Source organism: Branchiostoma floridae, chromosome 14 (genome assembly GCF_000003815.2).
Source record: "Branchiostoma floridae strain S238N-H82 chromosome 14, Bfl_VNyyK, whole genome shotgun sequence".
NCBI lineage: Eukaryota > Metazoa > Chordata > Leptocardii > Amphioxiformes > Branchiostomatidae > Branchiostoma > Branchiostoma floridae.
The window spans coordinates 8,451,125-8,460,483 of record NC_049992.1 but is presented as its reverse complement, the minus strand read 5'-3'; the positions used below and the strand labels follow the sequence as shown (position 1 = coordinate 8,460,483).

At 42.5% G+C, this 9,359-nt stretch overlaps 1 protein-coding gene across 3 annotated transcripts in view; it reads left to right on the top strand.

Moving 5' to 3' along the window:
• Positions 1 to 9,359, top strand: part of LOC118430750 (condensin complex subunit 1-like) — a 31,926-nt gene that overhangs the window by 13,945 nt on the left and 8,622 nt on the right. For 2 of the 3 annotated variants that reach the window (XM_035841766.1, XM_035841768.1), the window contains exons 13-25: positions 307 to 397; positions 944 to 1,064; positions 1,861 to 2,069; positions 2,689 to 2,858; positions 3,422 to 3,583; positions 3,747 to 3,838; positions 4,406 to 4,490; positions 4,814 to 4,950; positions 5,327 to 5,459; positions 7,049 to 7,133; positions 7,514 to 7,711; positions 8,116 to 8,348; positions 8,978 to 9,086. In XM_035841766.1, the coding sequence (XP_035697659.1) occupies positions 307 to 397; positions 944 to 1,064; positions 1,861 to 2,069; positions 2,689 to 2,858; positions 3,422 to 3,583; positions 3,747 to 3,838; positions 4,406 to 4,490; positions 4,814 to 4,950; positions 5,327 to 5,459; positions 7,049 to 7,133; positions 7,514 to 7,711; positions 8,116 to 8,348; positions 8,978 to 9,086 (1,825 nt within the window). Of the gene's footprint in view, positions 1 to 306; positions 398 to 943; positions 1,065 to 1,860; positions 2,070 to 2,688; positions 2,859 to 3,421; positions 3,676 to 3,746; positions 3,839 to 4,405; positions 4,491 to 4,813; positions 4,951 to 5,326; positions 5,460 to 7,048; positions 7,134 to 7,513; positions 7,712 to 8,115; positions 8,349 to 8,977; positions 9,087 to 9,359 lie in introns of all 3 variants that reach the window. The other variant, XM_035841767.1, reaches the window with a different exon arrangement.

Sequence of the window (9,359 nt, the reverse complement as noted above, 5' to 3'; positions counted from 1 at the left end):
GTCCCTCCCGAGACTACTTCGGCCAGGAGTTCTACAAACAGTAGACTGATGCGCATGCGCGACGAGGAATCATGGGTAACCCGTGACCTTTCAACTTTGGGAGCTACCAAGTGAGGCTACATGGGGGTGGTCAGGCTCAGATACACCTGAAGTCATTCTCTGATTCAGTCTGCCTGACAACGAGGGATGCAGGGACAATTATACCTGTCCTGCACAGGTTAGTACAATTTCTAATTCTAGACATGCTACCATTGCTTTTGTTTCTGCTGTATGGTTTAATAGATGTTTTCATATTGGCACTTTCAGCTCCCCCTGGACGTGTTGAAGGCAGAACTTGAGAAGGAGTCTGCCAGGCTACAGGAGATCATGCCTGAACAACCTCAGGAGCAGCCACAGGGTAAGTATTTATGTACAAAGTCTACATAGTATTTGATTATACTGATGCTGGGATCCCTGACACAGGTGGGCAGCAGTTGGCTAATCTTTACACTTAAACTTCCAAGCAGCTCTGTCCAGCCGTTTCACACTGGCAAGGCTACACAGTGCACACTACTTCTGAGATTACCTTCAATCCTTGGTCTACCACGACCCCTGTTGTCTGGTAACTGCAATTTGTAGATTGTGTCGATGCAACCACTGGCTCATTCAACATATCTATATTGCCGATGTCAGCGCACACATAGCATTAAGGTGATGTCCCCAACCCCAAGTTTAGCATACAGGGTATCTGAAGGTGTCTTGTCCATGAAATAGAATTTTTGAAAGGTAGATTTCGTCATTGTCAGGAAAAGTTTAAAGGAGAGAAAAATATAGAACTTTTACTTTTAATTACTAGCCTTCTAAATATGGTTATGAGAGTCATTGTTGGTTAAAAAGTATGTTTTGAATTGTCTTATTGCTAGCACAAACTGTGAAAGTCTTGTATGTGTTGTATCTTGTCCAGATGGCCGGCCAGTTGAGGAGGAGTGGTCAGTCATCCAGCCGGAGGTGATGACCGCTCTACAGGATCTACAGGAGGAGGAGGAGGAGCAAGAGCTGATAGGGGAGGAGGATGGGCTGGAGAGGTGAGGTCGTTTGATATAAAGTAAAGCGTTATTTACGTAAATCTACAATATTGCCTTGAAGACTTTCTTTTTCATTATTTTTTGCACAATCTCTCTTTCTAACTCCCAAAATGGCTCTGTCCCCATTCATTGAAAGTGTATATACAATGTACTATGTATACTCTAGCATAGAGTGCCTGGTCTTCCAGTTTCATATGGTATAAGAACAGCTTTTGTAACCTAAATGTAGTTCATTGAACTTGATCATGATATTGTAAATTCATTTATTTTCTCAGGGATTTGATTTTACAATGGGAGTGAAAAGGAGTTTTTTAAGTTGGCAATCAGAATTGCATGTACTCTGTAGCCCCAAAACACCTATTGGCAGTGCCATGATTTCACAGCATTGGGGGGAAAAGAGAGAACTGAAAATTAAACCACCACAAATATTTCATGTGCAAGATGTACAGTACCTTGTCTTACGATTTCCACCCTTTACCTCTGTGTTGTGCTGAAGGTGAAAGTTAACTGTACATCAGTAAAAGATGCGTAGGGGTGGCGCCCATCTCCATTTCTGTAGCCCTTGCGCCACACATTTGTGCAAGCCACTACAGCAGGGGGCTAGTCCGCTGGTAGTGATGTGTGTTTAACTTCCATACTCTTCCTCATTAGTGCTGAGTGCTAAGTAGAGCAGCAAAATGCGTACCTGTAGTGTCTCAAGTTTGCATCAGAGGAGCACAGTAAAATCTTTTAAATGATACAGTAAACGTGTATATTGATACCACTGTGTGTTGCCATTCCCCCCACTCTACCCCAGTGTTGTGCTGAAGGTGAAGACTCTCCTGCAGCAGTCCCAGCACAAGTCTGCAGCCAGGCTGGTGATGGCGGCACGGGAGGCCTGGCCTGACGAACACGTCTTTGCTAACACAGGCAGTGGGGAGGGGGAAGAAGAGAAAGAGGAAGATGACAGCGGACTGCAGCCTGACCAGAGGAATCTGTTAGAGATCCTGGAGGCCATCTTTGTTGGTAAGGGAAGAGCAAAAGATAACATGATTTCTTTTGTTTTAATGACAGTCAAGACCAACCAAAGTTATCTAGGACCAACCCACCAATTTGTATGGGCAGTTTGTTTGCATCAAACCTAAATGTAGGGCAGTTGTAAATTGTTGATTTACAGTAATCATCTTTTTATATATTAAATCATAGACTAGAGTACTATATATTTGCATGAAGAAATAAAAGTTAAGTTGGAATAAAGATATTCTAGGCTTCAATGAGCTTCATATTTTGATATTTCACTTGTAAATTTCAATATTGTAAATTTTCTTATTCGTTATTCAGTGTACTGTTGAAAAATATCTTCAGTATTGAACTAGTATGATAAGAGACTTAGGATCAGTTTATTTGCTTACATTTAGGTATACTGTAAATGCATCTACGTTTGCGGAGATTTAATTTCGCGGTAGCGGGAAAATGGACTTTTCGCGGTGGTTTTAATGTCGCGGTAGCACCATACACTGTAGTCTCTTACTGTTATGGATAAATGTTCGTGGTGGTTTTAAATTTGTGGTGAAGCGGCCACCGCGAAAACCGCAAACATTAATCCACCGCGAAAGTTCCTACATTTTTTCTTCTTCTGATATAGGGACCACAGTTGGGATTCCCAACCCAGAAGAGGTGTTGCCTGCATCTATACAGGAAGGGGGTACCGAGGAGGGGGTACCAGAGGGGACTGTTACCGAGACTGAGGGGGGTGAAGAGGGAGGTGTGGTTAATGAAGTCAGCAAACAGCAAGTCATCGTGCAGTACCTGAAGGTTAGTATGGGGGCGCTTACATACATTTAGACTTTCTTTTCTTTGAATATGTTGCTGTCAGCGAAAAAGTTAAACTTTAAAATTCAGCTAGATGGATAACTGCTCGTGACCTGTTTATTGACTGCCAAGCGAAATGTTTTACCCGTTTCTTTCCATGTTGTTATCCTCCCAAACATTCCTGTCATTCCATGGCCTTTTGCAAAGTCTTTGAGGTTCTGAGGTATACTTAAGATTCATTCAAGGTTAAGCGAGATCGCTTGGAATAACCGGCAGCGTGTTGTTTTCAGGCTCAAGTGGCCCCGGGTTCAAAACCGATCTTGTGTCCCTTGGAAAGGCTCTTTACATGCCTTACCTCACTTCTCTCAGGTAAAAAATGAGTGCCTAGCTTTGGCTAGGGCCTCCCTCGGATAGGATGTTAAATGGAGGTCCCGTGTTTCAGGTTTGGCCTTGCACTGAGCAGACTCAAATATAGACAAAAAAAATAGAGACTAGATCTACCGGTATCCATTCTTACTGCTGAATTAGAGAGTTGTTTAATTGTTCACAAATTGTTGTCCTTCTAGGATTCGGTGAACTTTGCGACCCAGATGCAGCGCGCCATCCCCATCCTGTGTCAGCTGCTGGGGTCAAAGGCCACCTCCGACATCCTAGAGACGATCGAGTTTTTCGTGAGCGCGTTCGAGTTTGGGCTGGCGGGGGCGATGGAGGGGGTTCGGCGCATGCTGGTTCTGATCTGGTCTGGGGAGAAGTCAGTGAAGGAAGCTGTAGTGGAGGCGTACAAGAGGCTGTATCTGTCCCCTACTGGAGGAAACGCCAGGTATGGAGGTTATCTAGCATGGAATAATAATAATAATGATTTAACGGTTCTTGGTGGGTGTGAATGTGTTGGTTCTGATCTGGTCTGGGGAGAAGTCAGTGAAGGAAGCTGTAGTGGAGGCTTACAAGAGGCTGTATCTGTCCCCTACTGGAGGGAACGCCAGGTATGGAGGTTATCTAGTATGGAATAATTATTAAGTAATAATAATTTAGTGGTTCTTGGTGGGTGTGAATGTGCTGGTACTGATCTGGTCTGGTGAGAGGGCAGTGAAGGAAGCTGTAGTGGAGGCGTACAAGAGCCTGTATCTGAGCCCCACTGGAGAGAACCCTAGGTATAGATACAATTCAATCTCTACAACAATTGGATAAAAACAGAGATTTGCTTCTGACTTTTTGAGTGACATCCATCACTCTTCTTTAGTGTCACTAGAATGGTATGGAAGTTATCTACCATGGAATGGTGATCAATCTAGAAGCAACAGAATTTCACGTCTAATAACTTTTCAATTTCATACTATCAATAGTATGTGGTACTGCCGATGACTCCCTTACTTTTAGAATAGGTAAAAAAGTACTTATAGAAAATGTACAAAATTCCAGCCAGCTCCTTAGGCAATGTTTATTGTGTATGCAGCTATTGGATGGGGACCACAGGGTAGTTCTACATGTATTTGCAATCAGATTAATGCTTTGTAACTCATCATGACTTGAATATTTGTTCCCCTATTCAGAGCCAGGAACCTGGCCATTGTGAAGAATCTAACCGCTCTGACAGTGGGTGCTACAGTGGGGGAGCTAACATCACTGGAGGAACTGGTAACTTGATATGCACAACTTTCATGATTTAAGAATTCGAATTTTTTTTCCTCTAACTTCTAAGATATTTGCTTACCAAATTTGTCTGCATTTGTCCCAAAGATGAACTAAGTTAGAGTTTTTTTAAGCAAAAATGTATTATGACTTGATAAGCAAAAAAAAACAACAACAAAAACGGAAAAAAACGCGATAAGCAAAAAAAAACAACAACAAAAACGGAAAAAAACGCCCAGACAGCCTGCTCTGGAGGCTACCAAAGAACAACTTTGAGACTGAATAGATTGATGAATAATTACTTGTACAACTTGTTTTATTCTTCCCAGATCTGTGAGTTGGTGCGCACTTCTCTGCTGACCTCCGGAGTGGTGACCTTACTGTGGGAGAGGTTTGCCCTAAAGATCCAGGGCACTACCGCCGAGGACAGCCGGGGGGCGCTGCTGCTGCTGGGCATGGCTGCAGGGTGAGTAGCTGTTTGTTTAACGTAATTCTATCTATCTCTCTGTCTATCCGGTTTAACGTCTGTTGTTCCTTGTCTTGCGAGGGTTGAACATTGCGGGATGTTGTTCAGTTCTGATTGCTGACCTCCAGGAGATCAGTCAAAAACAACATGTCAACTTAAAGGGTTTGAAAGAGGGGATTCACAGCCAGATGCCCTTCCTGACACCAACTTCGTTTGTTACAGCCTCTAGGGCCTGGCTGGGTTTCTTGGGTCTTCTAGAGTTTTTCTTCCTTACATATCACATATTACATGTACATAGTCACAAGCCATATCTCAATAAGTCCATTGGTGGAAAAAAGTTTAAAGTTTGATATACAAAATGTAATGTTTTCTCCAGTGCTGAGCCGGACATGGTGAGGAGTAATGTGGATGTGCTGGTACAGGAGGGACTGGGACAGCGCGGACAGGACGACATGCAGCTGGCCAAGGACACCTGCACAGCGCTGCTCAAACTCGCAGGCAGCCAGAAGGTACAAAAACAATGTATTATCAATTAAGGCCATACCAATTTAATTTGTTGGTTCTCGGATTTTTTCAGAAAAAAATTGAAGCGACAGGGCGAAAAAAAAAAAAAAAAAAACACTTGCAAGTTGGGGGTCAGGCCCAGCTGACCCCATGGTATACGTGTGCTAAAAATAGTTTATCTGTTATAATATGATATAATATATTTCGTTCTAGTTAACTATCTAATTTTTATCTTATCACGTGGTAAACACAAAACATCTTAAACAGACCAGTATAATGTTAGTATTTTTTACAGAAATTAAGCTTATTTTGTATTTAATTCAGTAGAATTTCTATTTTAACTACAACAACAACAAATTTCATATAAGTTTGTCTCTAGAAATAAAAATAAAAACATTGCTGGAATTATTTGCCCTCCATGTTGGTTAAAATCCATACATCCAAGGCTCTAAATACATTTCATGGTGAACTGGTGCAGATGAAAAAAATCATAAATACACTTGCACTCCCCAAAAAATAAATGCACAACCAAAAGTACTATATACTATAAACCATATATTAATTCTCCTTTTTTTGTTACATGTACAATTGTTTGTTAGCAAAAAATTGGATGCAGCTTGATAAAAACCTCCTTGAAAAAACCCAGTGACCCTTCACTGTATTACAGTACAAGTCAAGAGCTGTGAAGTCTGATAGTAAGATAGGGGGCGCTGCTGCACACTTCACAAAATGGCTGCCGCTCGGTTTGTTTACTCCATTTTCGGACGGCTTTCAGACGAATTTCTAGCTTTCAGGCATACCAAAACATGTTGACTATGGAGGTACAAGAGTGAAAAAGTATTACTTATTTATTGAGTTGTTTATTTGGGTGCCGATTTCTGTGTTTCAGTTGAAAATTTACTGCGTGTTTGAGCACATGCTCCTGAGCCATGATTTATATGAACTTCTGCTACGTTACTTGTCCATGTGTATCTCATATTTACGATGACTTATGTGTTCCTAATTCTGTTTTGCAACAAACTAGAAATGAATAAATTGGTAACAAAGGATTTGGGGGGAGAAAAAATAAATGTACTGGTACTTCCAGATGTTCTGAACCCGATAGTTTGTCAGCAACAGGCAACTGAACGGAGTGGTGGATCTGATCCGATTTTTTTTTTTTTTTTTTTTGAAATTGGGAAAAATAGAAGCGGCGATTCCGAGAACCAACTAATTAAATTGGTGTGGCCTAACAACTGTATCAAAGGACAAGAGGTCATTGGACACCAGAGTTAGAATAATGCTAACATAGTTTATTGGTTAAAATGTAACACCCAGGTTGCAACTGTATTTAACAAACTAGAAAAGCTTTGTTGCCAATGGTATGAGTAGAAGATATGATTTCACACTGATTATCAGTATGTATGATTCACATGTAGAAAGGGGAAAAAATCTTACCAGTCGACCTATGAAACAAAGTTGTGGGAGGATAGGTTTGAAAGATATGATAGTGATTAGAACAGGAGAATGTTACAAATGACAAGCCTACATAAGTCTTTGGTATTTGTAATGTACTAATGTACAATGTAGTCCGACTGTGTCCACGTTGTTCCAGCGTAAGGCAGGGTGCCATGAGGAGCCACTACGCTTCCCCGCTGACCACGACATGTTCACAGGGCTGGCCGGCATCCTGGTCAATGGTGAGTTCTGTAGACATGGTTTTCCTGCAGTCACCATTCATTTTGCAACCATAAAAAGGGGGACGTTGTGTTCTCTTTTGTCAGAGAAACCACCCACAGTCAACTTTTAACCACAAATTACCTGGCTCCCATTCCCTAATCTCCAGGCAGTGGCATAAGATAGTATCAAAGCTGGCTAAGGAGTAAAGTTGGCCAAAGGGTGTCATCAGCCACTCTTGTAGCCAAACACACTCCTAGGCTGGCTTAACTCCTCTGCCAACTTTTGATACTATAGTGGGATCTGCTTGGAGATTTCCCATTTCCAACCATGGTCTGGAGAAGATTGAGAAGCCATGGTTGGCAATATGTGACATGATGAAAAATGTTGCTCCTGTTTGCAGGTGTTGAGAACCTGGCCAACCCCTACTGGATCCCCCTGATGGAGCAGGGTCTGAACGTGGTGTACCGTCTGTCGGAGAACCCCGACGTCGTCATCGGCAACGTCATCAAGGGCGTGGCAGCGGTGGTGCTGCGGGCCAGGGAAGCTGAATCAGGACAGGAACAGGCCCAGGAACCTGAATCAGCAGAGACACAAGAAGGTGATGAGAATTTCTCATCTCTTTGTTCGAAGTCAAACTTACTGTCTTACTATATAGCAAAAGAGATACACACATGCTTTTGTACAAGCATGATCTATTTCTTTAAATTTGGAAGGCACCATCCCTAAAGCTCTACATTTACACTAGTAATTAACCTAAATCTGGAGCAAATTTTCTCTTGTCCTTTGTAACAGTTTGCTTCCATTTAGTTTTACATTGAGTGCCGTTTTCATTATTATTGTAAAATATGATATACAGATACAGAAATCTTAGACCGTTAAATGTTTCTTTAGATATTCCCAATGTTCTGTTGACCTTATCTCCCCCAACGACCGGGAGATAAATGGACTACATTGTAGGTTCTGAGTTACCATGTTACAAATTCATTCTTACATTTTCCTCAGAACCCCCTACCAGCCCCACTAAGATCATACGTTGCTCGTCGGGCGTGCTGTCCCGCCTGATGGCGCTGGCCGGCCACTGCGCCCTGCGGCAGCTGGTGCACCTGGACGTGGCGCTGACAGGTGAGCTGAAGCGGCGCAGGATGCTTCAGGAGGAGAGGAACAGCAAGGCTGGGAGGAAGGGCAACACGAGCGCCAACAACACACCCAGTAGTACACCCGCTGGCAAGGGGAAGGTGAGATGTGTTTGTGATAGGAGATTAATTTCCAAATTGTTGGCAAATTTAACAATTGGTGTTCACTTGTCTTAGTGGCAAGTGTGCAGATGTTGACACACTGGCAGCACCAAATCCGTAGGTGTTTGGGGGCACCTTTAGACAGATTAGCCGTGAGGCTCGGTGGGCGTCACTCCACCGTCATCAAACTCGGGAACTACTGATTCTAATTCCAACGCTCTAGCCATTGGGCCACACAGACACCCCATTGTGCTGCCAAATCTATTGAGAAATCAACCTTTTTTGATTGATTAATTGATTGACTTAGCGCACATCGAGATTAAACCCTTTAACAACAACTTATGTTTTTTAGGTTGCTTAATATGTTGCATGAAAGAATGCCTCGTCACAACCAAGCCCTCCACAATGATTTACAGTTGTAGGTAATATTACGGGTGACTAACAGAGTTTCTATTTTGTAGCATCAAGAAAGCTTCCATTAGATACATGTACATGTATCTGGCAGTACAATTTTGTTAACATGTGTAATGCTGTATGGAAAGACTCCCACTGACTTGCTGATGTTATTGTCATGTGTTTAGGTGATCTTGATATAGGTTGAGTTTGATGTATTGAGATTTCTTCCCCAGGATGACAAGGAACTGTCCATCGAGGATGAGATGGGGCTGGCTGGTGCCTCGGCAGACGATGCGGAGGCTGAGTACATCCGCAAGATCTGTGAGAAAGAGGTGGTCACTGGTAAGGTCACAAGCTATACTTTCAATCTGTTCATAAGGGCTGTCTACCTATAGATTCTGAATATTGCTGCGTGTCTCAGTCTTGGCAATATGTATAACAGTAACTGGCTGTTGTTTCTTTCATTTTAAACTGTATACCTATTCTTAACATGTCGGGTCATGTGGCGAAACTGCAGGGTGTTTTGCCCAGAACTCAGTGGTCCTTGGTTCAAATCCGATGATTTGCCAATGACCTTCACAGCTTGTGTCCTTGGGAAAGGCACATTACACGACT